This window comes from Anarrhichthys ocellatus, unplaced genomic scaffold (assembly GCF_004355925.1).
Source record: "Anarrhichthys ocellatus isolate YVR2014 unplaced genomic scaffold, GSC_Weel_1.0 scaffold28, whole genome shotgun sequence".
Lineage (NCBI taxonomy): Eukaryota > Metazoa > Chordata > Actinopteri > Perciformes > Anarhichadidae > Anarrhichthys > Anarrhichthys ocellatus.
The window spans coordinates 5,094,166-5,119,520 of record NW_022280058.1 but is presented as its reverse complement, the minus strand read 5'-3'; the positions used below and the strand labels follow the sequence as shown (position 1 = coordinate 5,119,520).

At 39.0% G+C, this 25,355-nt stretch overlaps 1 protein-coding gene across 12 annotated transcripts in view; it reads left to right on the top strand.

Moving 5' to 3' along the window:
- Window positions 1-24,485, top strand: part of sh3gl2a (SH3 domain containing GRB2 like 2a, endophilin A1) — a 33,784-nt gene extending 9,299 nt beyond the window's left edge. The window contains exons 2-13 of one of the 12 annotated variants that reach the window (XM_031863079.1): window positions 15,258-15,326; window positions 16,243-16,315; window positions 17,120-17,263; window positions 17,551-17,684; window positions 17,796-17,954; window positions 18,788-18,891; window positions 19,071-19,186; window positions 20,015-20,029; window positions 20,197-20,208; window positions 20,664-20,675; window positions 21,779-21,790; window positions 21,910-24,485. In XM_031863079.1, the coding sequence (XP_031718939.1) occupies window positions 15,258-15,326; window positions 16,243-16,315; window positions 17,120-17,263; window positions 17,551-17,684; window positions 17,796-17,954; window positions 18,788-18,891; window positions 19,071-19,186; window positions 20,015-20,029; window positions 20,197-20,208; window positions 20,664-20,675; window positions 21,779-21,790; window positions 21,910-22,106 (1,047 nt within the window). In that variant the 3' untranslated portion in view covers window positions 22,107-24,485. Of the gene's footprint in view, window positions 1-15,257; window positions 15,327-16,242; window positions 16,316-17,119; window positions 17,264-17,550; window positions 17,685-17,795; window positions 17,955-18,787; window positions 18,892-19,070; window positions 19,187-20,014; window positions 20,040-20,196; window positions 20,209-20,663; window positions 20,676-21,251; window positions 21,257-21,778; window positions 21,791-21,902 lie in introns of all 12 variants that reach the window. The other 11 variants (XM_031863080.1, XM_031863082.1, XM_031863084.1 and 8 more) reach the window with 11 other exon arrangements.
- The last annotated feature ends 870 nt before the right edge of the window (window positions 24,486-25,355 follow it).

The following is a 25,355-nucleotide window of genomic DNA, read 5'->3' as shown; positions in this document are numbered from 1 at the left end:
GGAGTGTAGCAGAGAGCAGGAATAGATGAGAGGAGGAAGTAATGGAGAAAGGAAGATGATGTTGGGAACAAAAGGGAAGAGGAGGCTTTGCTTTCAGGCAGCTGCAGCATCATGCGCTCAGTCTAATGCCTAATTTGGCTCATGAGAGGACAGTAATGAGGGTGGGAGGAAACAGAACGTGCTGTATTGTATTAACATGTTTGCTAAAGCGAGTGTCCAGCAGGTTTTGGGGGGACAGAGTGTATCTTTTTGTGCTTGTATGCTTCCCTTTGTAAAGAAAAAGCCATGTTAGTTGATGTAGCCAATGGACATATAGTTAACTCGCCAAACCCTGTACACACACACAGCGTCCTCCCACCAACTGCAGAGCTGAGACTGAATGGCTTGACAGGGATTATACTGAGATTAATCAGAGCACAGTGACTTTGCATCCTGTATTGGAGCTGTGTGTGAGTCAGAATCAGAGCGCTTCAGCAGTAATCTGTGAAACGTGGTGCATGTGCCGGACCAGGCCGCCAAATGTACCATGTGCCGGGGTCAGAGATTCACGAATCCTCGTTGCTGGTTTTTAAAAATATATTTTTAGTTGATTTCCTCTCGGGATTTTAGTGCTGATTTTACATTCTATTTTCACATTATAAGTCACCACTTCCCCTTACTTTATGTTGCTTTACACTGAAAAACATTATCATGTGAAGAGGCATGTACGGCATATAGCTTCAACATCAGGTCTTATCACATGATAAATAATTATCACTGAACTCGTACTGTTATGTGTAATTGCTTTAATGTTTTTGTTTACCGTGCCGTTGAGTCATGAATAATTGAGTCACGCTGGGGCTTTGTGTAAACAAGCCTCTTCATCGTCTTCCAGACTTGGGTAAGCAACGTCATTTTTCTGCCGTTCAGACTCAATGTGACAAATACCGCCCACAGACTGAGCTGTGGATTAGACACCTTGAATTAAATGCAAAGGAAAACTATATTTTTTATTTGATTGTCTCCAGTATGCATGCATGTAGGTGTGTGTGTGTGTGTGTGTGTGTGTGTGTGTGTTTGCACATGGCATGTAAGCAGCTGTTTGCAGTGTATATGAATTCGTTGGTACGTTTTTGCATGGGACTAAAGTAAAGGAAGTATGACAATCCTGGGAGAAAATGAGTCTTAATATAAATTAAATTGATTCGATTTTAGTTTTTTATTCTCCTTCATAAAACACATCTAAATAATATAAAATGCGTACAATATGTGTAGTGATTTTCTTTACGGCTACAAAAGGATGTTCTAACAAACTGTTCTTTTGAAAATTAGAATATTCTATATATAATTTGCACTTTACCTTCAAGTTCACATATTTAGAACTCATAACCAGTATAAAAACACTCAGAGTAATTTATAATACACTATAATGTAGCAGATATATTATTGATATATTTGTCAACAGCTGTAACTTCTCCACCCATAAGTGGAGTTTGGTGTATAAACAGATAATAAATGATAATAGTAAAACACAGTTGCAATGATGTTAAGTATTTCAAATGATTGTCAGCAAACAGTGCGCATTAATAAATACTGTTCGCTTGAAATGTTCTACCTTTTTTCTTTCTTCTTTTTGGCATAGTCCCTTAAAATATTAAAGTTTGTGTCTCACCACTGAGATGAGAGCGACCATTTTTTTTTTTTACTGAGTTTGCATTTTTCCAGTTTGCAAAATGGAAGGCGCCGCTGATTGTTTTGGGGAGAGTTCATCACAGCAGAGCTTTCAACATGAATTACATTCAAGCCCCCAAAACACAAGCATGTAAAAAAGCACACGCAGCGTGTCTGGGCTTGAATCCATAAATTATTGATCCTCAACCTACTTTCTGAGCGTGGGCACAAACACAGACGTACTTCTTTTTATTTCTGAAGCACTGCTGACCCGCTACACTACCAGATTATTAAGTACACCTATAGCTAAAACTAATGCAGTTACAGTCCTTCAATGAATCCTACACGCATGAAGGTTTCAGTTTGTGTTGAAACTGTTTTATGGAGGTGTGGATTCAACTGTGTGGTCATTTAGAGACTATCATTTGTGTGCTGTTTAATTGTATTGCGTTATACTGACAGGAGTTTCTATTATTTATGCCAGTGCGGGTAGGCTGAAAAAAAGAACCGCCCCTCGCCAACATGCTCTAACCAACAACGCTAATGCACTGATGTAGAGGCAGTAATATACAAGGTCACAATGTACGCCGTGTATCGATCCCTCAAAGATAATCTATTGAAACATTATCTGGACTTTATTTTTGAATTATTTTTTCGCTGCTGACTTTTTTTTGGGGTTCAACTAACAATAATTCTAACTATGGATTAACTTGCTGATTCTTTCCACATTTAACGTTTTTGTTTATAAAATGCGGATGAGATTACATCTTTAAATTGCTTATTTTGTCTGACCAAGAATCCTAAACCTAAAGAGATGAGATTTATTATCATGAAAGACAAAAAAAAAAAGTACAAAAGCTTCAAATCAGCACATTTGAGAAAATGTTTGTCTTTTTTTACTTGGATAAATTGCAATAATCACAATAGTTATTACTTAATTTTCTAGCAGTAGGCAAATCAATAAGTCAAGTAATTGTTTCAGCTCTTAATAATGTATTATTTATAATCATATTTGTGTTGAAAAACATTTTCTCTCGTATGAATTTAAAGGTTCTGCAGTAACCATCAGTATTCTGGGTGTCATTTTATTTCTGGTCCCCTCCTGATGTGATCTTCTTCATGGAGTAGAAATCTAATCAAATCAGGCCACCGTTGAAAAGCAGATAGTCAATATCAAATATAGAGGATGTTGGTCTGCTGAGGCTTTTCAATTCTCTTTTAATGGGTCATGCCGGCCTCTGGATGTATTAATATTAATGTTTATTTTGAGAGGAATTGTGTGCAGCATGATTGAAAGTCTGTGATAGTGTATGGAGGGCACAACATCTTTTTGATCTGTTTTTGTTCCTTTTTATTGATTTTCGTGGAAAAGCACAACTGCTTTGAAAGACATTTATTTTCATCAACAAGGATAATGAATCTTCTTAGGCAGCATTTGCTCCAGTCCAGTCTGGTGTTGTATGAAAAGCTCTTGTGAAACGATGTGTTGAGTTCAGGGAGCCTAGTGGAGTGTTGGTGTCTCCTGCGCTCTCACAGACCACAGGAACGATCTGTACCTTCCTGGTGAAATATTGTTTTCCCCTTATGGTGCAAACACAGTCTCTCTGCAGGCATGTTGTCACAGAATAAACAGCCTGACTCTATCTTCTTCATCTTATTTGTTCTGTTGCTGTACCTTGCTCCATATCTCTTACCGATCAGCTCTCTTTTCCAATGTTATTTATATTTATCATTTTTATATCACATGATACATTATGAACCAGCTTTAATATTTGCTTTATTGCACTTGAATACAACAAAGTTAAATGATACAAAAGAACAAAACACATTTTTTTACATTTGCTTTTTTTGTGCATTTAATTATAAAATGTATTTATTTTTTGAATTATGTTACATTATATTTTGTACTTTAAACTGAGCTAATATGCAATATAAAATGTACAGATACACAGTGTTTGTTTTATGAAATGTCAGAAAATACAACTTTGCAAACATATCAGGCCAAGAAAAGCATTTATGAAGCTGCAACAAGGATATTTCAATTTTACTGGTTGGTCAACTCATTTAATTATGGTTTTAGCTCTACTATAAAATATACAAATAAAATTTTGATTTATCAGTTATTAAAGCTAAAAACTGTTCTATTTTCTTTGTACATTTTTGCTGTCCACACAGTCTTCTCTTTGTCTCACAGACTTAACTTTTCTTCCTTTTCTCTTTTTACGCGTATGCAAATTACTTAAATAGTTTCCAGAGGGCGGATGATCTCATGCTAATGAAAGCAATGAGATGTGGTTGGAACCTCCAGAAAAAGTTAGTAAGTGGGCCCTTAGTCAAGATTATTTTATCATATGGCTCATTGCTGTGTTGGCTCTTTGATTAGATATTAAAATGGAGCTAATGAGGGCTTTAATTCTATCCCTCAATGTGGATCTCCTGCCTGGTCTCCTAAAAATGATTTGGCATACAACAAAACTGCATTTTGAATTACAGTTCGAGCAAAGCTTATGCTCTTGACGTATCACAAATAGGTTTCTGATGAGTCAGCGACAGGAAGTCGGGGTGGTGGATGGGTCAAAAAAACTGGGCTTTTGCTGGTGGTGTCCCGCGTGAACCAAGTACTTTTGTTGCCCAAACATAACCAAGTTGCAATTTTGCTGCCTAAACCTAACCAAGTATTTCTCTTTGTTTTGTTTTGTTTTGTACATTAACCACATGTTTGAAATGGTTTAAAACAATGACTATTCAGTGCAAAGAAAAAAGGTTTTCCTCAAAGCGTAATTGAGAGTGCAGTTTAGTTGTATGGAGACATAATTTTTGTAGGAGACAGGATTAGGATTTCAGTGAGTTTCACTTGTTTTTGCTGGGCTCTGTGGGAGGATGGGTTTTGACATTGACTGATGGAGTGAAGCTACGCTTTTGTGTTAGGTGAGGATTTTGCTAAGTTTTTAATATCGGCACATATCGAGCCTTGTTGTCACTGTTCAATGTGACTGTATGTGTGTGAAAGAGACAGAGCATTTTGTGTGAAAGGTCGAACGGCTCATGAGGAAGACAAAGCAGCAAGGGGCTTCCTGCTAGGAGACACATGGCAGCAGCGATCCTGAACCTCCCTCACTGTTCCCTCAGAGACCGAAATTATAGAAAACTAACACCATGACTTCCCACAACAAGTCGAGGAAGCAGCAGATTTATAAAATGGCTGCTGTGTCCACTGAAAACTATGATACTGTATCTTCTTTTCTGGATACCCCGTGTATGAAAGCCTTTATGTAGAGCGAGCTGAATCCCACTGGGTCACTTGTGATGAAGAGCAATGTGTTTTATGTAGAATAGGTCACCTGCTCTCTGAAATCTCTAGAAATATTATTGATCAGATTGGCTATCATTCAAAATGGACGAGACAATATGAGGAGCACTTTGATATAAAATCAATAAAAAGGTCACTAATAAAAGCTAATGAACTGACGGTACAGATCTTCAACCCGACAGGCGGCTAGGCCATCATCTTAAATATAATTGATGTAGTCATGACGCATCTGTGGATTATAGATACACACACACACACACACACACACAGTGCAGGCAGCAGCCTGAGCTTTAATAACTATCATCAATACACATTTTCAGCATTTTCATGATCCTACACAACCCCGTCATTACAGCCACGCAGATTTAGCTTGTGACACCGATGGGCAAACATTAAAATGATATTACTATGAACTTGCTGTATGAATATGATATGTTTCCCTTTTTCAGCTAAGTGTTGGGAAAAGTCGAGTCCTCTGCGGGCTTCAAAGCTCTGTCATTATTTCTTGGGAGAGACACTTTGTGTTTGAAATGGAAATTGCAGAGTGGCAATCGAGTACGGAGAAGGAGAGAAGAGTGTTGTTTATGTAGCCGTCTGTGCTTCTACGGTATGTTTGTCCAGGAGTGTGTTTGAGTGATGGTGAGTCACTCGATGGGGAGGATAAAATATCATTTATAAATCACTGTTTCAGGGTCATACTCCTCTCTCTGTCTGCTGGTGATGAATGGAATTGAGAGACATTGATTTTTTTTTTGTTATGTTTATGCTAATGGGTGATATTTTGTGCAAATAGTAATTATCTTATAATGGTCTCATTGTGATGCCGGAACATGTCAAGTACTCTGTTCCTCCTCTAGGCTGTCTCCAGTAAAAAGATATATTGTTTCTTTCTAGATTATTATTATTTATTTTATTTTTTTTGCTTAAATGTCTTGCGCTTATTGTTCTATTCTGGTTTCAGACTTCTGAATCCCCCTCTCCTGTTGACGGCTGTTTGATGCAGTTGGAGAAACCAAGCAGAGCTTAGAAGGCCTGATTAAGAATGGGATTGTTAGCTACCTGGCTACACCTATGAAGTATACTGATAAGCATGGACAAGATTGACACAACTGTACAACTTTGGGTAAAATTTATTTACAGAAATAAAAACTCTTAAATTGGCTCATATGGTCAACGTAAAAAGAATTAAATCAATTCAGTCTGATTATCAGACTGTGATTATTCAGTATGAATGTTTATAGAGAGAAAAGATAAAGTATGAACAAAATGAGCAAGAAAGGTAGTGGGTGTTTTAAAAGAAAGTTGAACACATTGAGTCTTTCACACCTTGTCATGGATCCCGGGCAGAACTGTAGGTGGTCTGGCAGAGTAACTGAGAGTACCGAGATACCAAGCATTAGCAAAGTACAATTTATTATAGAAGCAATTTGAGCACAACTGCAAAGGTAAGCACAATGGATGAAGGATTATTTTCTTTACTTACAGTTCTATTAAATAGTACACTCCTGTGTTACCCTATTCATTTTCAGAAACTGCATACACAGATCTGTTTTGCTGTCTTGACATGAATTGTAAAAACAACAGGAAAAATGCTAAAACAACGAAACTTAAAAACAAATAATTGTCTTGACGAGACTGTGTAGTGAATGGATTCAGATGCATTGAACAATCAATCCGATCCAAAAACTCGACATTTCGCAGCCATCATTCATGTCGTGTGTGTCATTATTTATCCTCCCAGCTTTGTCTCACCACCATCATCACATATCCCAATGCACACAATCTCTGGCACGCTTTCCTCTCTCTCACACACACAAACACACACACACATAGTGCCAGCTGGTTTCCCTTCCCCTTCCTCCCCCCCGTTCACCGAAATGCTCATGGATAAATTTGAGTGTGCACACATCTCCCCAGACTCATCCCTGCTGCTGTTACATAAGAGCCATGCAAAGACTTACAAATCAGATTATAATAGCCACATGCCGCACACTCTGAGAGCATAGAGGTCAGTGAAGCAACATGGAGAGCCAGTGGATGGATGCTGGCGTGAGTCTGAACAGAGGAAACGCTGGCACCCTGTCCTGTGTGGGTCCAGTCAGTTGGTACTCGATGCCCATTTGTCCTGCAGGTATTGAATTGTCTGATCTGAGCAACCAATTGAGAGTTCCACTTTTGTTTCCAGTAAAACTGTCACCGCTTGTTCCTCTGTTGTTTTGTATGACATTACAACCAGGCGGAGCGTTGGATTTTGTCCCCTCTAATGCCGCCCCAGGCCTTGATGCTCTGTGGGATAACAGCTGTAAGTGTGTGCAGGAACCAGCCACCACCACATTGGCTTTAAGAATAGCAAATGGATTTTCCTTGATTCCACGAGAGCACAGGTCTATTCTCAGGACAGTAGGTACAATTATTAGGTTTCTTCTAAATCAAGTATGAATATCCATCCACAGTTTGGTCCCTCTGGTGCTATAGTATGTGTAGGTTTAACGGTGGCAGTGTAGATTCATACTGTCGAGTCACAGCCCAGCAGTGAATATACTTCGTGCAGTGTTGCATGACAATGAGAACAGCGAGGCCTTGAGGGTGTTTGGAGGTGGGAATAGACGAAAAGAGAGTGTGGAACGAAGGGAGGAAAAACAAGACATGCAATCTGAAAAAAAGGAGACAGGACAAAGATCTTCTGGGCTTTTGTACGCAATGGTTTTTGACTTTTCAAGATTTGGCAGTTCATTGTTCTAATCCCAACTGACCCAAAATAGAGAGTTTGAAGGTGAGAAGTAGGACTTTCACAGGAGTAAAAGCATGTAGGTGGAGAAAGAGGGGGTTTAAATGCTGTCAGGAAGAGTCACATCCTCCCGTTATTGTCCAGCAGCAGAGGCTGTCCTTCTAATAGCCTCACTAATCACTCTTGTCATTTTTAATCTCCCTCTTCCACCCTGGGTTTATTTAAAGCAACAGCCTCCGTGCGCCTGGCCTGGGATTAGACTAGCGAGCAGGAGAGGAGGGAGGATGAAGCGTGGGAGGCAGAGGGGGAGGAGAGCAGCAGCAGCAGCAGCAGCAGCAGCAGCAGCAGCAGCACACTCCATGTGCGCCTCACATTGGGCTCCATGTGACTGATGCTAATGCTAACAGTACAGTTGTGAATGCTAAAAATAAAGGCTAGCACAAGGCTGTTGTGTTTTAGGTGCACAGCAGTAAAGACATTATTGAAAAAACACTCAAACCTCAGGAACATCATAATGTTATGTAAGAACACTTTTCTGGTCGTTGACATCCTCTATCCTTAGACCCTCGACTCGGATGAGAAACATCTCCCAGGCTTTGATCTTGTCCTTCATCCCTCTCTCTGTAGCAAGCTGCCAATCTGCCGCAGCTCGTGTAGAGAGGGTGAGAAGGGTTATAGCGGCTTTGATTTCGTCGCTCGTCGTCCTCTCCACCACTGCCTCCACATTGTCCTATTCCAACCTGACCCCCTATAGCTTTTTGAGACTGCTGACCTCCAATTATTGATGCCACCTTCCTTCAAAGCAGGTGTATTCCTTCAAAGTCTTCACTACATGTATTATACGTGTCTGGACTGACATGGATGTAAACTGCAACTTCACTGGTTGGCAGAGACGTACCGTAGGAGGCAGTCAGTCTAGTTTTCATCCTGTTTTGACGTACAGTATCGTACAGTATTTTACTCTTAATAAGGTAAAGATAAAATACATTTAAAAAGAAAAGGCAACACAATGTTAAGGAAACAAGGAGGGAATACATCCAAAGATGCACAGTTTGTTCATACATTACTGAAGTCGATGCTTTGTACTTTACAGGATTAAGGAAGGATTAAGGAGTCCTTTAATGAACCCCACATCTTTTCAAAGTCCTTGGCTTTTCCAGTAATTACAATTATAAATTTTTTCTACCAACATAGAGCTTGATGGTACTTTTATTAATGGAGACACAGAAATTATTTTAGTGTTGTTTTTTTTCCCCCAAAACACAGCAATTGCATATTTGTCATGGAGAGAGAGAGAGAGAGAGAGAGAGAGAGAGAGAGAGAGAGAGAGAGCACACAAACAGGCTTTTTAGAGTTAAGAAGTAATGGATTAAAATGGCAAAAAATATAAAACTTTCAATTGAAGAGCGTGCTCCCCTTAGATCCCTTCTTTTGTAAAGATGGATCCACTAATCCACAATTGTTTGTAAAATCAAATTTATGTAACATTATAAAAAAAAAAACTCAAAACAGATGAAGACACACAAGAACAAATAAGCCAACATCATAACCTCAGGCTTGTGTGTGTGTATAGATATGATTGTATTGATCACACTGTGTTCGGCAGTGAGACGCGTAATCTAATCCTGGACTTCTGTTTAAGAACAACAGCAGACGCTTTAGGTGTCACAGTCTCTGGTCGGTTTCCTCCTCAGCCACTTTAATAGCATTAGCTCAGGGTGTTTACACTGTGTTTAAACTCTCCTGTTGTGTTTCAATTAATCTGTGTGAGCAGTTCGCTTTATGGAAAAGAAACACTGTTGGCCTGCTGGTTTCATATAACACAGGGATTCGGTAACTGGTAATGGTTTGTTATTTTGGGGACAGAATGATTGATTATCAGTGTTGGCTGAAACCCTAAACGTTTGGTGCAAGACAAAAGAACAGTTTCTCCTTTTAAGGAAGATTTTGGGAAATACATTTTTTCGCTTTCTTGCCGCGAGTTATGAGAAGATTTAATACCACTCTAGAGTTCTATCCTCTCATCTAGCTCTCGTCAAGAAAGTGAATAAGTGTGTTTCTCCAAATGTTGAAGTATTGTTTAAAACCGTAACGTTTTTTTTACGACAACTTGTCCTGTTAGTTGAGGAATTTGATGTAGATCTTGACTTTTTTTTTTGAGTTTTTGGGGTTGAGAGTAGAGAATCTCTCTCAGCAGTAAATGCACTTGAAGTTGACCTGTTACATCAAGCTGGTTTCCTCTCACCTTGTTTTGTCACCTCAGCCTCTGAATGCTGACATACCTTTTAAAGATCCACTGTGAGAGCATGTCAGGACACTCTGCTGTCTGACCCGGGTGATGATGCAAGAGATTTTGCGACAAACAGCCAGGGGAGGATGCCCAGCAGCCTCTGGCCAAATCTCTGTGCTATTTTCTTCTCCACATACGTGCTGCATTCAGCTGTTCTCACCGGTCGCGAAAGCAACACTGGTTTTGTTTTTCATCTTGTGAGAATCTTTGTGTGTCATCATGGCAAAATGTTGTCCTGGAGACACCTACTCCCCCAAATGTTTATGATAATATTTGATTCAATTTGAAATTGATCTACCGGTGTGCTGTATATAAATGGTGTATATATATTTTTGAACCAGTGAGGACTTTGTTCATGTCCCTTTGGCTTCCTTCACATTAGTGTTGAAGTTCCCCTCCAGTCAAACATGTGTTTAGCTTACTGTCGCTGATCTTCATGGTGCAGAATGATGTGGATAGTTTGACACTAGAAGATTTTACACTCATTTGCTGAGGGAGGAAAGTTTCTTCTACTCACTTTAAATCTGAGTTTAACATGTGGGCGAATTTTGTATGATAGTGAGTGGCAATTTAATTGGCATCTTACATAAGTGTGATATTAAAACTTAAAACCTCCAGTGCACATACAATGAGAATGGACTCTTCAGTGAAGTAGGAGACATCTTGTGTCGAACATTTTAAACTTTGAAATGAACAATATTGTTGAAGAATATATGTTCATATATTCTGGAATTTTCTGTGAGGAAGAAGAGTTTTTATCAAGGTATTTATACCTTTTTGTGAAAAGAAATATAGATATTTTGGGCACAAATTATTGATCAAAGCAGAGAATATTTTATCCGTCTTAAAATATGTCTACGGGGTCTTTGAATTAAATCATGTTGGAATACAATTGCTGCAACGTATTTGGAATAGCACAGCCCTCGTCCTGCAGTGAAACCTTAACCCTGCATTGCCTCTTTGTCTGGAAGCATCACAAATCAGCTGCATGTGCATTTACTCGCATCTATCGGCACCGTGCATGACATCCTTTACTACTACGAGTGCTTTGCATATGATGTAGCAGCCTGTGACGTCCCCGGTTACGTATCACCTGTGCCGCTGCTGTTATTTCCCAGCAGCCAACTGCGCATTTTACTCTTCTCTCTAAGGTTCACTTCACACTGCTGCGCAGTTCACGTTGTTGTGTCCTTCCCCCTGCAGGGAGAAAGCGGAGTGGGCGGGCTAAGAGAGAGTGACGGGTGGAGAAAGGATGAGGTTGCTCGTGGAATGAGGGACAGAAAATAGGGACAAAAACAGATCAGTTGTGTCATGGTGCTGCTTCCCCGGGAGGAATTAGATTGCTGGTTTCTTGGGCATTAGGCGAGATTAGTGGCTTGGTTTACATTTATCTAGTGTGTAGGAACTCACTGCGAGTAAAGGATCAATCCTTAGTCCCGTGGTTATTGCCTGTGACATGCTATATAGTCCTTTAGTGCCTCTGAGTGTGTGCATGTTCGTCCTGCCATGCATTCCCCATCTCTGTATTAAAATGCTGTCTCCTCAGCTTGCAGCCATGAAAGCAGAATACTGGTTCCGTCTTTGCTCTCCACTTTGCAAGTGTCTGGGGGTTGAACATGCGTTGACAACAGCCATGGGCAGCAGGGCTGTTCCATTTACTCCAAACAGCCACCAACAGCTCATTTTCATTCATTCAGTTGCTCTTCCCCTGCCAAGCTACATGCATGTCCCTACAGGCACCGCTTGACTAACTTGTTTTTCATCCATTTTGCTTACGAAATAACTGACTTCCTCTGACTCTGAAACACTCGACTCTCTCTCTCTCTCTGAGCCAAATAAATCTTAGATGTGGGGGACACACCGACTCATACACAAAAATTAAGTGCAGCTGAATTTAGAGCTTTGCATAGAGGTGGGTCTTTCTGCTTCACTCATACTGTTTATTCATCAGTATTGATCCTCAGATGTTCTACTGGTGCTCTTCCACCTACCACTTACTTGCTTATTACATAATACCTGCACTTTCTGATGAATGTAAGTGTTCCCATGCTCAAACAAGCTGTTGAAGAGGAAAAACTGTAGTATGAAATAGAGGTATAGTGTTTCATAATTTGTACGATAGTTGATGTAATTATTCAATTAGTTTATAAGCTGATTGACGGGTCATCAATTTGTTGCATTTATTTGTTATTAATCTGATCAAGAGTGTTTTTTTTTTACAATTTTAATATTTCATAGACCAATGGATTCCTCAATTAACTGCAAAAAATAAACTGATTAATTGACAACATAATGATTGTCAGTAATAGACCTAATGTACATACTACAGTATGCAGGCTTCTGATTTGCTGAGTACCTTATCTTTCCAGTTAAAGCAAAAAAAGAATTGATAAATGTAAGCTTATGGACAGAAAACTAAGTAAACCTACTCAAATGTTTACAATCGTTTTGTGATAAAACTCATCTTGAAGCTGTTCAACCTGGCGTGAAATATAAATCATCATCCTGGGTCAGAATATTAGACTACTTCTGTCTGTACAGACGGAGTATTTGGTAATATCCACCACCAGCACCAAATGGTGACTGTGTCATTAGGCATAGCCGTGACTCACTGCTACGTATCATGGAAAATAAAGATTAGAGCTTCCCAAAAAATCCTCCTTTTGATGGTATCCTTCTCTTTGTCGACACATGTATCTCAGCTCAGATGATTCATTAAAGTGTGAGGTGTGTGTGTGTGTGTGTGTGTGGTGTGTGTGGTGTGTGTGGTGTGTGAGGTGTGTGAGGTATAAAGCATATGTGCCTCAGTTTTTTAAAATAAATACCCGTTTCTATCTAAAAGGAGGCCAATCTTTTGTTGTACATCCACGTCACATATATCGTCTGAAACCAGGTAGAAGTGTACTCCAACTCCAGTCACATTGTATCCCAGGTGTAATGTAGAACAGTACAGTATGTGATTAGACGGCTTGGTTGAACACCAGAAGTGTCCCTACATACATCGCTTTTGGTGGCAGAGCTACGGCTCACAAGCGCACACATAAACATGGACCATGTCAGACATTTACACTACACGTTGCTATTTTACAGCCATATTTTCGACATGTGCACCTCCATCTTTAACGGCTGCAGTTTCCCTATTTTGTCTCTGATCGTCAGGTCTGACAGAGAGAATAGAGTACAAACAGTGAGAGAAATAACAGGGAGTCACCAATGCTGAGACGCACAGTACACGCTGTATCCGATAAGTCAGGCACGGGGCAGGTACCTGTCTCTATGGCAACCAGCTCAAGGAGGATTTGAAGACATTGTAGTGATGTGTAGGTGAAGCTAATGACAGGAAATGCGGCTCGCTGTTAGACTCATACTGTGTGTGTGTGCGTGTGTGTTTTGCATTGCTGTCAGAATATTGAGCTGTTTCGCAAGTGGGATCAGAGGATACTTTTGCTAGGATGACTCATAGAGCAGCAATCCTCAGAAAGTCTTGCGCTACATCAAGTGCTGTCACATGCTTGACTCTTATAACCACCCTCCCTCCCTGCTCTCTGTCACAGATCACCCCTCTTGTGTTTTACACATTTTACTTGCTTAATTGCAGCTACTTCCCTATTTCAGGATCCTTGAATTGTTTGAAATGAGGAGATAATTCACTCCAAGAGCTTATCAAAACAAAGTGCTTCACAGAGAGAAAAACTATGGAAAATGGGACTATGGAAGAGACATAAGACTCAGCCTGTGGATCTCATACTATGCAAAGGTTCATAAGGGATTAAGAAGTCTAAAATATAGCCTGGAGCTAGGTCATGAAGAGCCTTAAAGGTAATCACTAAGATCTTAATCAATCTTAAAGAGCCAATGTAAAGAGGCTGAAACAGACGGGATGTGCTCGTATTGGTTCTTATTAAAAGACTAGCAGCTGAGCTCTGTACAATCTGTAGTCATTTCAAAGTGTTTTTGATGAAGACAAGAGGAGCGGCTCATGCAATAATGAAGGCACAAGGAGATAAAAGCAAAAACAATAGTTCCTGCATCTCTAAAAGTTATTTTTGCAATATTTCCGAGGTGATAGAAACGTGATTGGACGAGCTTTGTGATTTGATGCTCAAAAGAACAAAATATATGATAATAATGATAATATTTAATATATATATATGTGGAAATAACTTGGCACATGCAAATGACAAGGTAGTACACAATTCCTCGCCTCTTTACTTAAGATTTCCTTAATAAGTAAATGTATTGTGTGATTTTTTTTTTTCAGGCCTATACTCGAGGAAAGACTTCATCCACTGACCTTAGCTTTCATGGTTCCTTTAGTCACGCGTTCTTCTTTTCACCTCCCTCAGTCCATCCTCTGAGGGCCTTGTGTGGCCTCGTTGTGTCAGATTGCTACTCCCTCAAGCCATCTGGTTACATCACAGACTGGAGCTGGATGGTCGCAGAGCTGGAAATATTATGAGGGAGGGGACAGGAGCCCGAAGGAGTCATTTCTGTGTTTATGTCTGTGCACATGGATCTGTGTCATGTCTGAAGCTATAAGGGCCAATGCGCTTAACTTGTTGCTGCCCATAAGTTATATCTTCCTCTCTGCTGCTGCAACTGTCTGCAGCAGTAAAAGAGTCAGCAACTAAAGCTGTGGGAGTTTTTTGTCAGTTCTGCAGACACACGACAGCCGTTTATAACACATTAATACCATTCTAATCCGTTTAAGATCATTAACACTGATGGGAAGATCAGTTACTAACTCCTGACATTGTTATCCATGAGCACCGGTGTTGCTGCAGTGGGAGGTGGTCATTAATGAAATGGGTTTTCTGTTATGTGAGGCACAAGGTCAAGCTGATATCTGGCATTATCTCAATAGAGACGTTGTGACCCTGATGTTGCAGAAATCCAATCACATAACATGTAATTTACTGCAGATAAGCATCTGACTAGTCCCTGATAGACCTGTGAGCCAGGCTGCAGTTTATAATATAAACTGTACCATTTCAGTACCATTTTCTTAATTTTTTTCTGTGCAAAGTATCCATGTGCAATGCTTGTAGTACTTTTGAAGATGCTTTCTCGACCGATCACCAATATGTTTTTGCAGAGGTCTTTATTTTGTGTTATTTCAATTATGAGCTTGACCTCAGTATTGAGCATATTGTAGAAGTGGACTGACCTTTCTGGAATTTGCAGCATTTCATATTTTCACATTTCCAACCAATGCACCGTGATTTTTTTATTTAGCTGACAAAAGCTTTAAACCTGTTTTTGTTTTGTTTGTTTTGCAGAAAGTGAGTGAGAAAGTTGGAGGTGCAGAAGGAACGAAGCTCGATGACGACTTCACTGAAATGGAAAAGGCGAGTCTTAACTATTTCAATTGTCACCTTGATAAAAAATCAGTGCTTTAGCTTATTATTAGTTTACCAGAAGCGTATTAAAATGTTTTGGGGATTTCAACAGACTTGTGTCTTAGATATATCACTATAACCATATGTACTGTGCTGTTGGAAAACTGCTGTCACGTTATTAGATCATCAGAAATAACAGAAATATTTCTCCTGTTAGTTTCAGATCTAAACTGGGAAACATTTCTTAAAATGTAACATTGTGTGACTCTGGGTTTTAATGGAGAGTCACCAGAAACACTAGTTATGTGCTAAACATGGTTAACAATTACCAACTCTTTGGTGAGAAAATATATAGCAGAAAGGTGTCGCACCAGTGTTTGTATTGAAATGAATCCTCTGGAATTATTATTATGGCGAGTTTTGTCATTTAAATCATTTATTTTCTCCAGAAATCCCTCCTACAACAATCAAAACAATATCACTGCCGTTTGATTGATTCTTGACTCACAACATGGCCAGTATTTAGTATGAACAGTATTTACTCCAGAATTTATAGACTCTTTTCATTATGTGAGCAATAATAAATACATGCATCTACATGTCGGTGCTTATCAGCACATGATGATAGTGCATGTGTGTAATTACATGCCATCATGTGTGTTAATGTGTTAGTAGTTCCAGTGTACTGCAGAAAGAGAGGCAGAGCTGTCGGGAGAAGAACATCATGGCCAGCTCTCAGCTCTGCACGTGTCTCTCTCACCACACTGCAGAACAAAGCAATGCATCAATTATTCTATCACTGTTGTATTCATCTCATCCTCTCCCACAATCTTTCAGTCATTACATATTTTTGTTTCTATCCACATCTTTTCATAACGGTTATTTCTGTCTCCCTCTACTTGTTGTTTCACGTTGTGGTTTACAGAAGATGGACACCACTGCTCGGGCAGTGCTGGACATCATGACCAAGACTACGGAGTATCTGCAGCCAAACCCAGGTGACATACTGTACACCAGCTGTGCAAGATGATAATGTGACGTATTGTTTACTCCCAGGATCCAATATTAAAATATTTGAAGAAAAATATTTTCAAAAATATACTATGTAGTATTTATGCACCCCCACACATTATATATACATAGTCACATATATATGTTACACCTATACATACACACTGTATATATGATCAACAATGCAATAATAAATGCCACATTCCACCAATACAACCACTGTGTGAATATTTTCTTTTAAGTACGTTATTGTAAAGAGTTTAGTATTTTTTCTGGGATATAATTCTTGTCTCTAATATTTATGTTGACGTGATGTTTATCTCGCACTAGTGACGGGGTTTCCCCACATGGGTTAAAGAGCGCCTCTGCTAACGTCAGAGGAAATGTTTCAGGACCTGCCTGATTCAGCTCAGCAGGTGTAATTGATTGATCGATCACGTGATGTGATCACATCACACTAGATATTGGACAGCTGGACTAGTTTTGCATCATCGTTTTTGCATGTGATGACTGAAATCCAGACCAGTGTGTTATGGATGCTCATTGGCCTTTTAAACCTTTGAATGTCTCCAAGTAGAGCAACTGAATATTTTATCATACTCTACTTCAGCAGCCCATCCAGTTACTGTGGAATCTGTTTAGAATGAATGAAAAAAAACTCTACGTCATCTGTAAACAACAAATTACAATGAATCATTTTTTTAAAATCTGGCACATCAGGCATTGTTTTAAAACATGGCCTAACTTTTGGCCCAGTGGTGCTTGTTTTCATTCGTGCTTTGCCATCCCAGCCACCAGAGCCAAGATGAGCATGATGAACTCCATGTCACGTATGCGGGGACAGGAGAAGGGACCGGGCTACACGCAGACCGAGGCCATCCTGGGAGAGTCCATGCAGAGGTTTGGCAGGGAGCTCGGAGAGGAGTCTAACTTTGGTGAGCTGCAGCATTTTAAAGCTCCTTGCAGAAACAGAAGAACACTTTTTATATATATATATATATATATATATGCTTCACAAGAACAAAGTGGAATCATTTTCTTACCTAATGTTATGAAAAATGCATGAGCCTATTTTTCAAACAGTGTTGGTATTAAAGAAAAATACCTGTCTTCATGAGATGATGTTACTGCAGATGAGCCTTTTATATTTTACACTGACATTGAGCTGTAATGCTATTCATGTTTTCTGTTTTAGTGTCTAAATTTCTCTTTACTTTTCCAGGCCTTGCTCTGATTGATGCTGGGGAAGCCATGCGTGAGCTTGGAGAGGTTAAGGACGCTCTGGACATGGAGGTCAAGCAGAACTTTATTGATCCAATGCAGAACCTCCACGAAAAAGATCTCAAGGAGATTCAGGTACGAGTGCGGAACGTTGATGAACAAGCATAAAAAGAAAAATGCAACCAGTATTCTAGAAGTCATTTCTTGGTCAAAGATGTAGCTTTACTTTCTGGTCTTCTTTTGCAGCATCACCTGAAGAAAATGCAGGGTCGTCGTCTGGACTTTGATTATAAGAAGAAACGTCAGGGCAAAGTGACAGAAGACGAGCTGAAACAGGCACTCGAGAAATTTGATGACTCCAAGGAGATTGCCGAGCTGAGCATGTTCAACCTGTTGGAGAGTGATGTAAGGATTATTTGCATCACTTGTCCCTTCATTAATTGCATAATTTGCATTCAACGTGGACACAGCTGGCTTTTTCTGGTTTGTTTTTGGTGTTTTGTTGAGTCTGTCAACACATTTAATTTACTATTCTGACTTACAATTTCTACTGTCGCTATGGCCACTACCTCTACTTATTCCATTTGTCCTCCGCAAACCATGTTAATCACGGGGGGTCATCACCTTATTCTTGTTTTCTAGACAAACAATTGATCAAATGATTACATGTAACCTATTACATGTAATTATTTTATCAAAAGAAAAACGGAGCAGAAAGTGGACTAAATGTCAGTCTTCTATTCACCAGGTGGACTGAAACGTGACTCCAGTGAATGCTTAGGATTCTGTGTCTACTGGATGTGGCATCATGATGTCATAATAATATTTATAAACTGACATTTTGTTTTTGGACCCCAAGTGGCCATAAAAAAATGAATACAGTTGTAAAACCATCAGGAATATTAGTTGAGCCGTCTTACCACGAGGTCATTTTATAGCTGCTCTGGAGCTTTCTATCAAATCACACAACCTACCTTAGCACACGACGTTTGTCCAGTTGGAATGTTTTGTCCAACTGCTGTTTCCAAGGTTAAAAATGAACTGTGATCTCAATCCTGTGTGTGCTTTCAACAGTCCTACCAGTCATCCTGTAAATCCCCAAAGAGCACACTGTTTATTACTTTTTAGTACCTGAGTTTGAGGGAACTTGAGTCCAGGGTCTCAGTAACAATCTTAATAATGGGTGAAGTGTACCAGCAGTCATCGTGTCAATGAGTAACAGGAGACTTCTTTAACAGATTGAACAGGTGAGCCAGCTCGCTGCACTGGTACATGCTCAGGTGGAGTACCACAGTCGCGCTGCTGAGATCCTCACACAGCTCTCCAGTAAGATCGACGAACGGTCAGTACGCATAATGCCTGTTTCACAGGGTTTTTTTATTTTTTATTTTACCGTACATTATGGATGTACTAACAATAACATGTAGAGTTTTCCATTGCAGCATTTCCTCAGAAATACTGTACACTGTGTTTATTTTAATCTCCATTATTTGTTCACTGGGGGATTCTGTTTTGTTGCAGGATAAGGGACACTACTGTCAAACCGAGGAAAGAGTTCACTCCTAAACCGCGTACGTCTCTGGACTTCTCCATCAGTGAGAACCACAATGGAGGCATCCACAGTGCCCGCTCTCCAGGTGAGACCCAGAGTACATTTGCTCATTGCTCAGAAACATGCCCAGAAACTAGTCCTGGAACTGTAAATACACCTCACGTAAACATGTAAACACGTAAATGTACCTCACTGGCAAATCTCGTGAGTTTCTGTTTAAACTGATGTGAAGTAAGAACAACAACATTTGTTGATGTATTTTCCTGTAAAGGAAGGTTTCTGGGCTTGTTTCTATTCATTTATGATCTTATTTCCTTTAACAACCCTTTCTTTGTTTTTGATTTGCACTATGAATTCTCAAATAAAAGCCCCAACTGATGCTGGTGAGAAAACAAATGCAGTAGATTGCTTACGCCAGGTGGAGATGATAACAAATCAATACGACAAAATATATATTTTTTAAAATATGATAAAAAATATCGTTTATCTTTTATTTAAACAGTCTCATTGAGATCTATTTTTTTTTTTTATATTTGTGCACAATAACAAATGTAATGCGTATGAGACAAACGCATAAATATATGACAACACATCATTTTCATACATGATAGACATTAGTTCCACATTAAAGAAGACAAATCCAGATGTGCTTCTGAATAGCAGAAGAGATACATAGTTAGTTTTTTACAGAATTATATTGTTAAAATAAAAGCAGTGCTTTCATTATTTAAGTGAAAAGGCAGATATTTGAGAATTTACGGTGTTTGCTAATTGCTTTCTTTTTCCCGGCTCTTTCAGTTCTCAACGTTTCCATTATTGTGTTTACTGAACAAAATATCCCTCAAACCAGAACTAATCAATACAACTATGCGCTCTTCTCTGTCCCCTTTATGATTTTTGTTTATTCTTCCAGGGGCCCGGTCTCCAGGTGAGCCAGGTCAAACTTATCTATCACTACGTTTCTCTGTCTGTATTCTCACCAATTTATTTCGTCGACATCATCCTTCATTTACACAAAATGAAAACCTCAAAACTACTTCTACTGCTTCCCTTCCCCGCCTCCCCCTGGTGTTGTTTCCTCTTCCCTCTTTGCAGCAAGGTCTCCAGGTGAGACAAAAGTGAATCCCCGGGGAGATACAACAATATCTCTTCCATCACTTTGTCACTTTTTGTCCATCTCTCATTTTGTTTCTTTGTCATAAGAAAATTGTTGCAGTCAAATAATACAAATCAACAACAGAAAAACAAGTGCTGTCCGCTCACTGCTCGAAGAATGACCGACCTACAGTAACAACGAACAGCTTAGCAGCGGACGAGCATTTGCTGTTTCTGTTTTGTTCTCTTGTCAATCTTCTGATCAGTGTTATCCTCCTGTTTCTTTGTCTGTCAGCCTCTTTTTCAATTCATTCTCCAACTTGTGTTTCTTCTTGTTTTGTTTATTGACCTTTTCATTCCTCCGCCTGCTGCATATACCCATCAATTCATCATTTACCCATCTAGACAAATGCAAGTAAACACTTCTGCTCTTTGTTCACTTATGTTTTCTCGTTTTCCCTTTGCAGCAAGATCTCCAGGTGAGCAAGGGTGACTTGGGAGGAGATGCAAAATCTCACTATCACTCTTATTTTTGCCCTTCTTTATTGACTGTGTATTTATGTTCGCAGTGCAGCTCGTCTGCAGTGCTGTTTCTGTATTGTATAACCCCTCGTTTCTCTTTTGTCCCTATTTTTTCCATCTTTCTTTTATTGTTAAAGGAACTGTTTAGCATTATTGAAATTCATTTACCAGCTTATTTACTCGCTTATTTAATTATTTACTTATTTACAACTCTTATGTTTGGACACTACATATGAAGCTGCAGCCAGTTAGCTTAGCGTAAAGACTGAAAACAGGGGGAGACAGCTAGTGCTGGCTCCATCCAAGGGTCCAAAGCACCTGCAGCTCACAAATTAATTAGTTTTATGGGAGGTTATGTGCTGCGCTAGTTTTTGACCAGGAGCAAAGAAGCGCCAGCGCTAAAGAAAGATTCCCCCTAGAATGGCAAATTGTTCTTTTTACAATTTGGTTAAATGAAACAAACAAGATATAATGTGTATTTAGTGAGCTTTAGAGAAGCTGGTATAGACGGGCTTTCTTACAGTTGGACAGAGCCAGGCTAGCTGTTTCCCCTAGCCCTGTTGGTGGCTGTCTCATCTGCAGTTTGCTGCGTGATAGTTGGTGAGAAACGCAGCTAAGTGGCCACAAGGGGCAACAATGAGTCATCATTTTTGTTTTTTAAAAGAAGGAAAACTTGAAGTATGAAGACTAACTGGTTGGTTTGGCAGATGTACGTCTGGTTAATTAACCTCCCGACCTCTGTTAAAAAGCAGCACACAGAGCCGCCTCACTGCGTCTCTGACACAGTGTATGCCACATGTTTTCTCCTGTTTCCAGTCTTTATGCTAAGCTAAGGTAGCTTGCTGGCTGTAGCCTTAACAGACAGATATGATAATTGTATCAATCTTCCTGTCTACCTACAAGCGAGAAAGAGGATAAGCATAAATCTTAAATGTATAACAGTTCCTCTAACCATGGCATGACTCATTATTATTTTCTGGTAACTGACGGTCACGTTTTGTGTCTTTCTCTCTTTTGCTTTGTCTGCTCTGCATCTTCCTCTTCTCTTTCCCTCTTTCAGCCAGGTCTCCAGGTGAGCCTTTCACAAGCAATCATTATGTCTCTAATCTATCTGCAGCATCTTATCTTTTACCTCTAGTCTCAGATCCATCTCTGTTTCTCTTCTCTTATCTCCAAAACTCTGTTCTCCAGCCCCCTTGGACCAGCCCTGCTGTCGTGCACTGTACGATTTTGACCCAGAGAATGAAGGTGAGCTAGGCTTCAAGGAAGGCGATATCATCACCCTGACCAATAAGATCGACGACAACTGGTATGAGGGGATGCTGCACGGCAACTCTGGCTTCTTCCCCATCAACTATGTGGATATCCTGGTGCCGCTGCCCCACTAGGACGTCACCACTACCACCTGAGTCTGCGAAGGTGACTAAACAGAGCCCCCCCCCCCACCCACCCCACCCCAGTATTCCCAGTAACCTTTTCCTTAACATTCCTACCAACCACCAGTACTCCCCTTTAAAGGAGTCAAAACAGCAACAACACAATAACAAATGAAGATTGATGACGAATTAAAGCAAGTATGCACCAATTGAGCGTAAAAACTTTAAATGAGGAAAAATCTGCGTGTATGTCGTTGCTTCCCCCTTATCCCAGGAGGTACATTCAGGCTTCCATAGTCATTTTATCCATTACAGTCCCGGCTTCTGTCTTGGTTTGAGTTGGCTGTCAGTCCGTCATAATTTTGTGAGTTTATCAGAGCAGCTTTGCAAAATCACGCTTTTCTCTCATTCACTGTACTTTGTGGAAACCTCTACAGTAGATAGAAACTTTTCTCTCACATACTAGGAAAAAAAAATTGGTCCACGTGCTTCATGTTTGTTAGAAGACTCTAGGTCAAGCATGGTTTCAAATGTTTAACGTTTTATCTAATAAAAAAAACATGTTGAGCTGATTTAGTTTTGTTTGAATATTCCTCTAGTTTCAATGGTTGTCGTCTATCGGCGTCCACAATCTGTCCAAAGGATATCCTCACCTTTTTGACTATTCATAGTTTTAACAAAACTTGTAGACTAGTTTCATCTAGTTGATAACTAACAACCAAGATTACTCATCCAACTTTTATTTTAATACATATCAAGATGTGCACGTGATTGGTTATATGTGATTTACATACCAAAGTTACTGGCAATAACCAGAGTCAACTCCAATTTTAGCTTCAACATTTTCAGACAGCACGGTGTCAGTGAATCTGTTCGAAGCAACAGGACGAAACTTTGCAATCTGTAGTTCTTTGGTATTTTAATCAGGACGGGGGAATCTGTATTCTTAAGTATGTGACATTACCTATCCGAGCCAGTGATTAGTGGAGTGATGACATGATTTGCAAAAACAAGTTGTGCAGTTTAAACAGTTTGAAGTGATGTAAGAAAACTATGGTGCATAAGTTTGAATCCTCCAACGTGTATTTTATCAGCAGCTTGTGTGAAAAATGGTTGATGTATTGTGATATAATAACTTGTAGGACTTAACTGCTCATTGGGGCAACTGTTTCTTCTGCAGCCGGAGGTTTTGCTTTTATTGCTGCATCCCTACTAGTCCGATTAGTATTCTGTAATTTAGCTGTCTATAAGCTATTGATTAAGGTGAAACTAAACATAGCCAGGAGTGCACAAATGGCTGAATGGAATGAGAATTATTTTCGTCTTGGTGGAGATGTTTTATTCATTGGAATGATGCAACTTACATTAAAAAAAAACCTTTTTTCCAACATAATATAGACTAAAAGCTGCTGGTTTACCCTTTTCATGTCATTTAAGTCCTCAGAAAAAATGCAAGATTATATACATTGTTTAATTATCTCCCACCAGCTATATGGTTGTATGCAGTATTGTGTGGGATTTAATGTTTAATTTATGTACTGATAATTTAGAAGTCAAACCAGACTTAGTTATTACAGTGCATTTTATCCCTGGGGTTTTATTCTCTGTGATGTCGATAAAGTATTAACCCTACTGCAGAATATTCTGTGCAGCAGTTAATTTTTCACCCATATTGTAGTAATGTTGTGTTGGGGGAGGGGTTTGGGTTTGCATACAGTACATGTTATGCACAGGGACGGGGGTTGCAGAGGACCTCTGATGCTGAGGTGTTTAAGATATACTGTCTCTGACAGTGATCCACATTAAAATAAACATGGATGTCTCTTTAATCAAAGGATGAATTCATTATATTATGTAGAATTACAATAAATGATGCAATATCGACTGATACCCATATTAAGTGTTGGGGAAGCACAACTTTAATGGACAGTATACTTGTTGGCTGACGAAGAATAACGATACAGTTTAAAGGTCACGACTTTATTTTTTAAAAGCGAAACAGTTCCTTCTTTTTCTCTTTTCTCACTTTTTTTTAACAATTGTGTGTATCTTTGCCCTCAATGAGGACTGTACAGCTTTTCTGTGTTTTTGTTTTCACCTTATGTGTATAATCGCGCATCCACAGTAACGTATCTTATTTTTGTAACTGTGACAAGAGTATACACATACAGTATAGATGTATATACACAATATATTATCCAAAAGCAATGTGAAAGGAGGGATTATCTGTGCTGCACATGATTGTCTTTGGATTGATTTTGTTTTATTTGTTTTTCTGTTTTTGTTTTATTTTATTCTTGCACTGGATTTTAAGACTGTATGCTTGATGTAAAGAAAAAATGTGATAAGTAAATGTAATTTATTCAAATAAAGACAAAGAAATAGATATTGCCCAGACGACTTTCTCTTCATGGATACAAACACCTCTTTATTTTAACTCGAGCCAAAAAATAAGTCAGTCTGTTATGAAAAACAAGGACTGTTCAAAATGATTTAGACCCAAACTAAATGTGAAATAATTTGACATCTTGCTTATCTAATTTCCTTCACCACTATCTCCAGCTGTTGTTTTCAGAATATAGAGTGCACACAGTAGGGACACAAAATAGAGGAAGAGGGTAAATGCAGTATTCATTTTTCTGGTGGTTTCTTTCATGCCCTCTTGCAAGAATCTAAATAGAGAAAAAAGTTCAGGTAAGAAAATCTCTCCCTAGTACCTCGAAGACGATTGAACTGTTTGAATTATCCTGTTACTGCAACACTGTCAAAGTCACTACTACAACTTCAAGCATTTTAATGACAAAAAAAGATATGAACATATGCATGTGTTAGCTGGGATGTACATACAAACTTTGTAAAACATGTTCTGTACAAATAAAGATTAATAGCAGGGTTTATCCTGAAGTCATAATATAGTACATCATTAAATAGTTATAGTATACTATAGTATACATTTTTAAATGTCATAAAAAACATTAAAAAGTCATAGTGTAGTATGCCATAAAAAATATCATTTAAAAAGTCATAGTATTGTCATGACAAAAAAAGTCATAGTATAATATGTCTATAAAATGTTATAGACTAGAATGTCCTTCAAAAATGTCATGGAATAGTATTTTTCAATATCATAAGAAGTCATAGTATTGTAAGTCATAATTATGTCATATAGTATCATAGTATATTATGTCTTAAAAAAGTAATATTATAGTAGGTCATAAAAAAGTAAGTTTTGGAATTTCATGAAAAAAAATAGTATGCTTT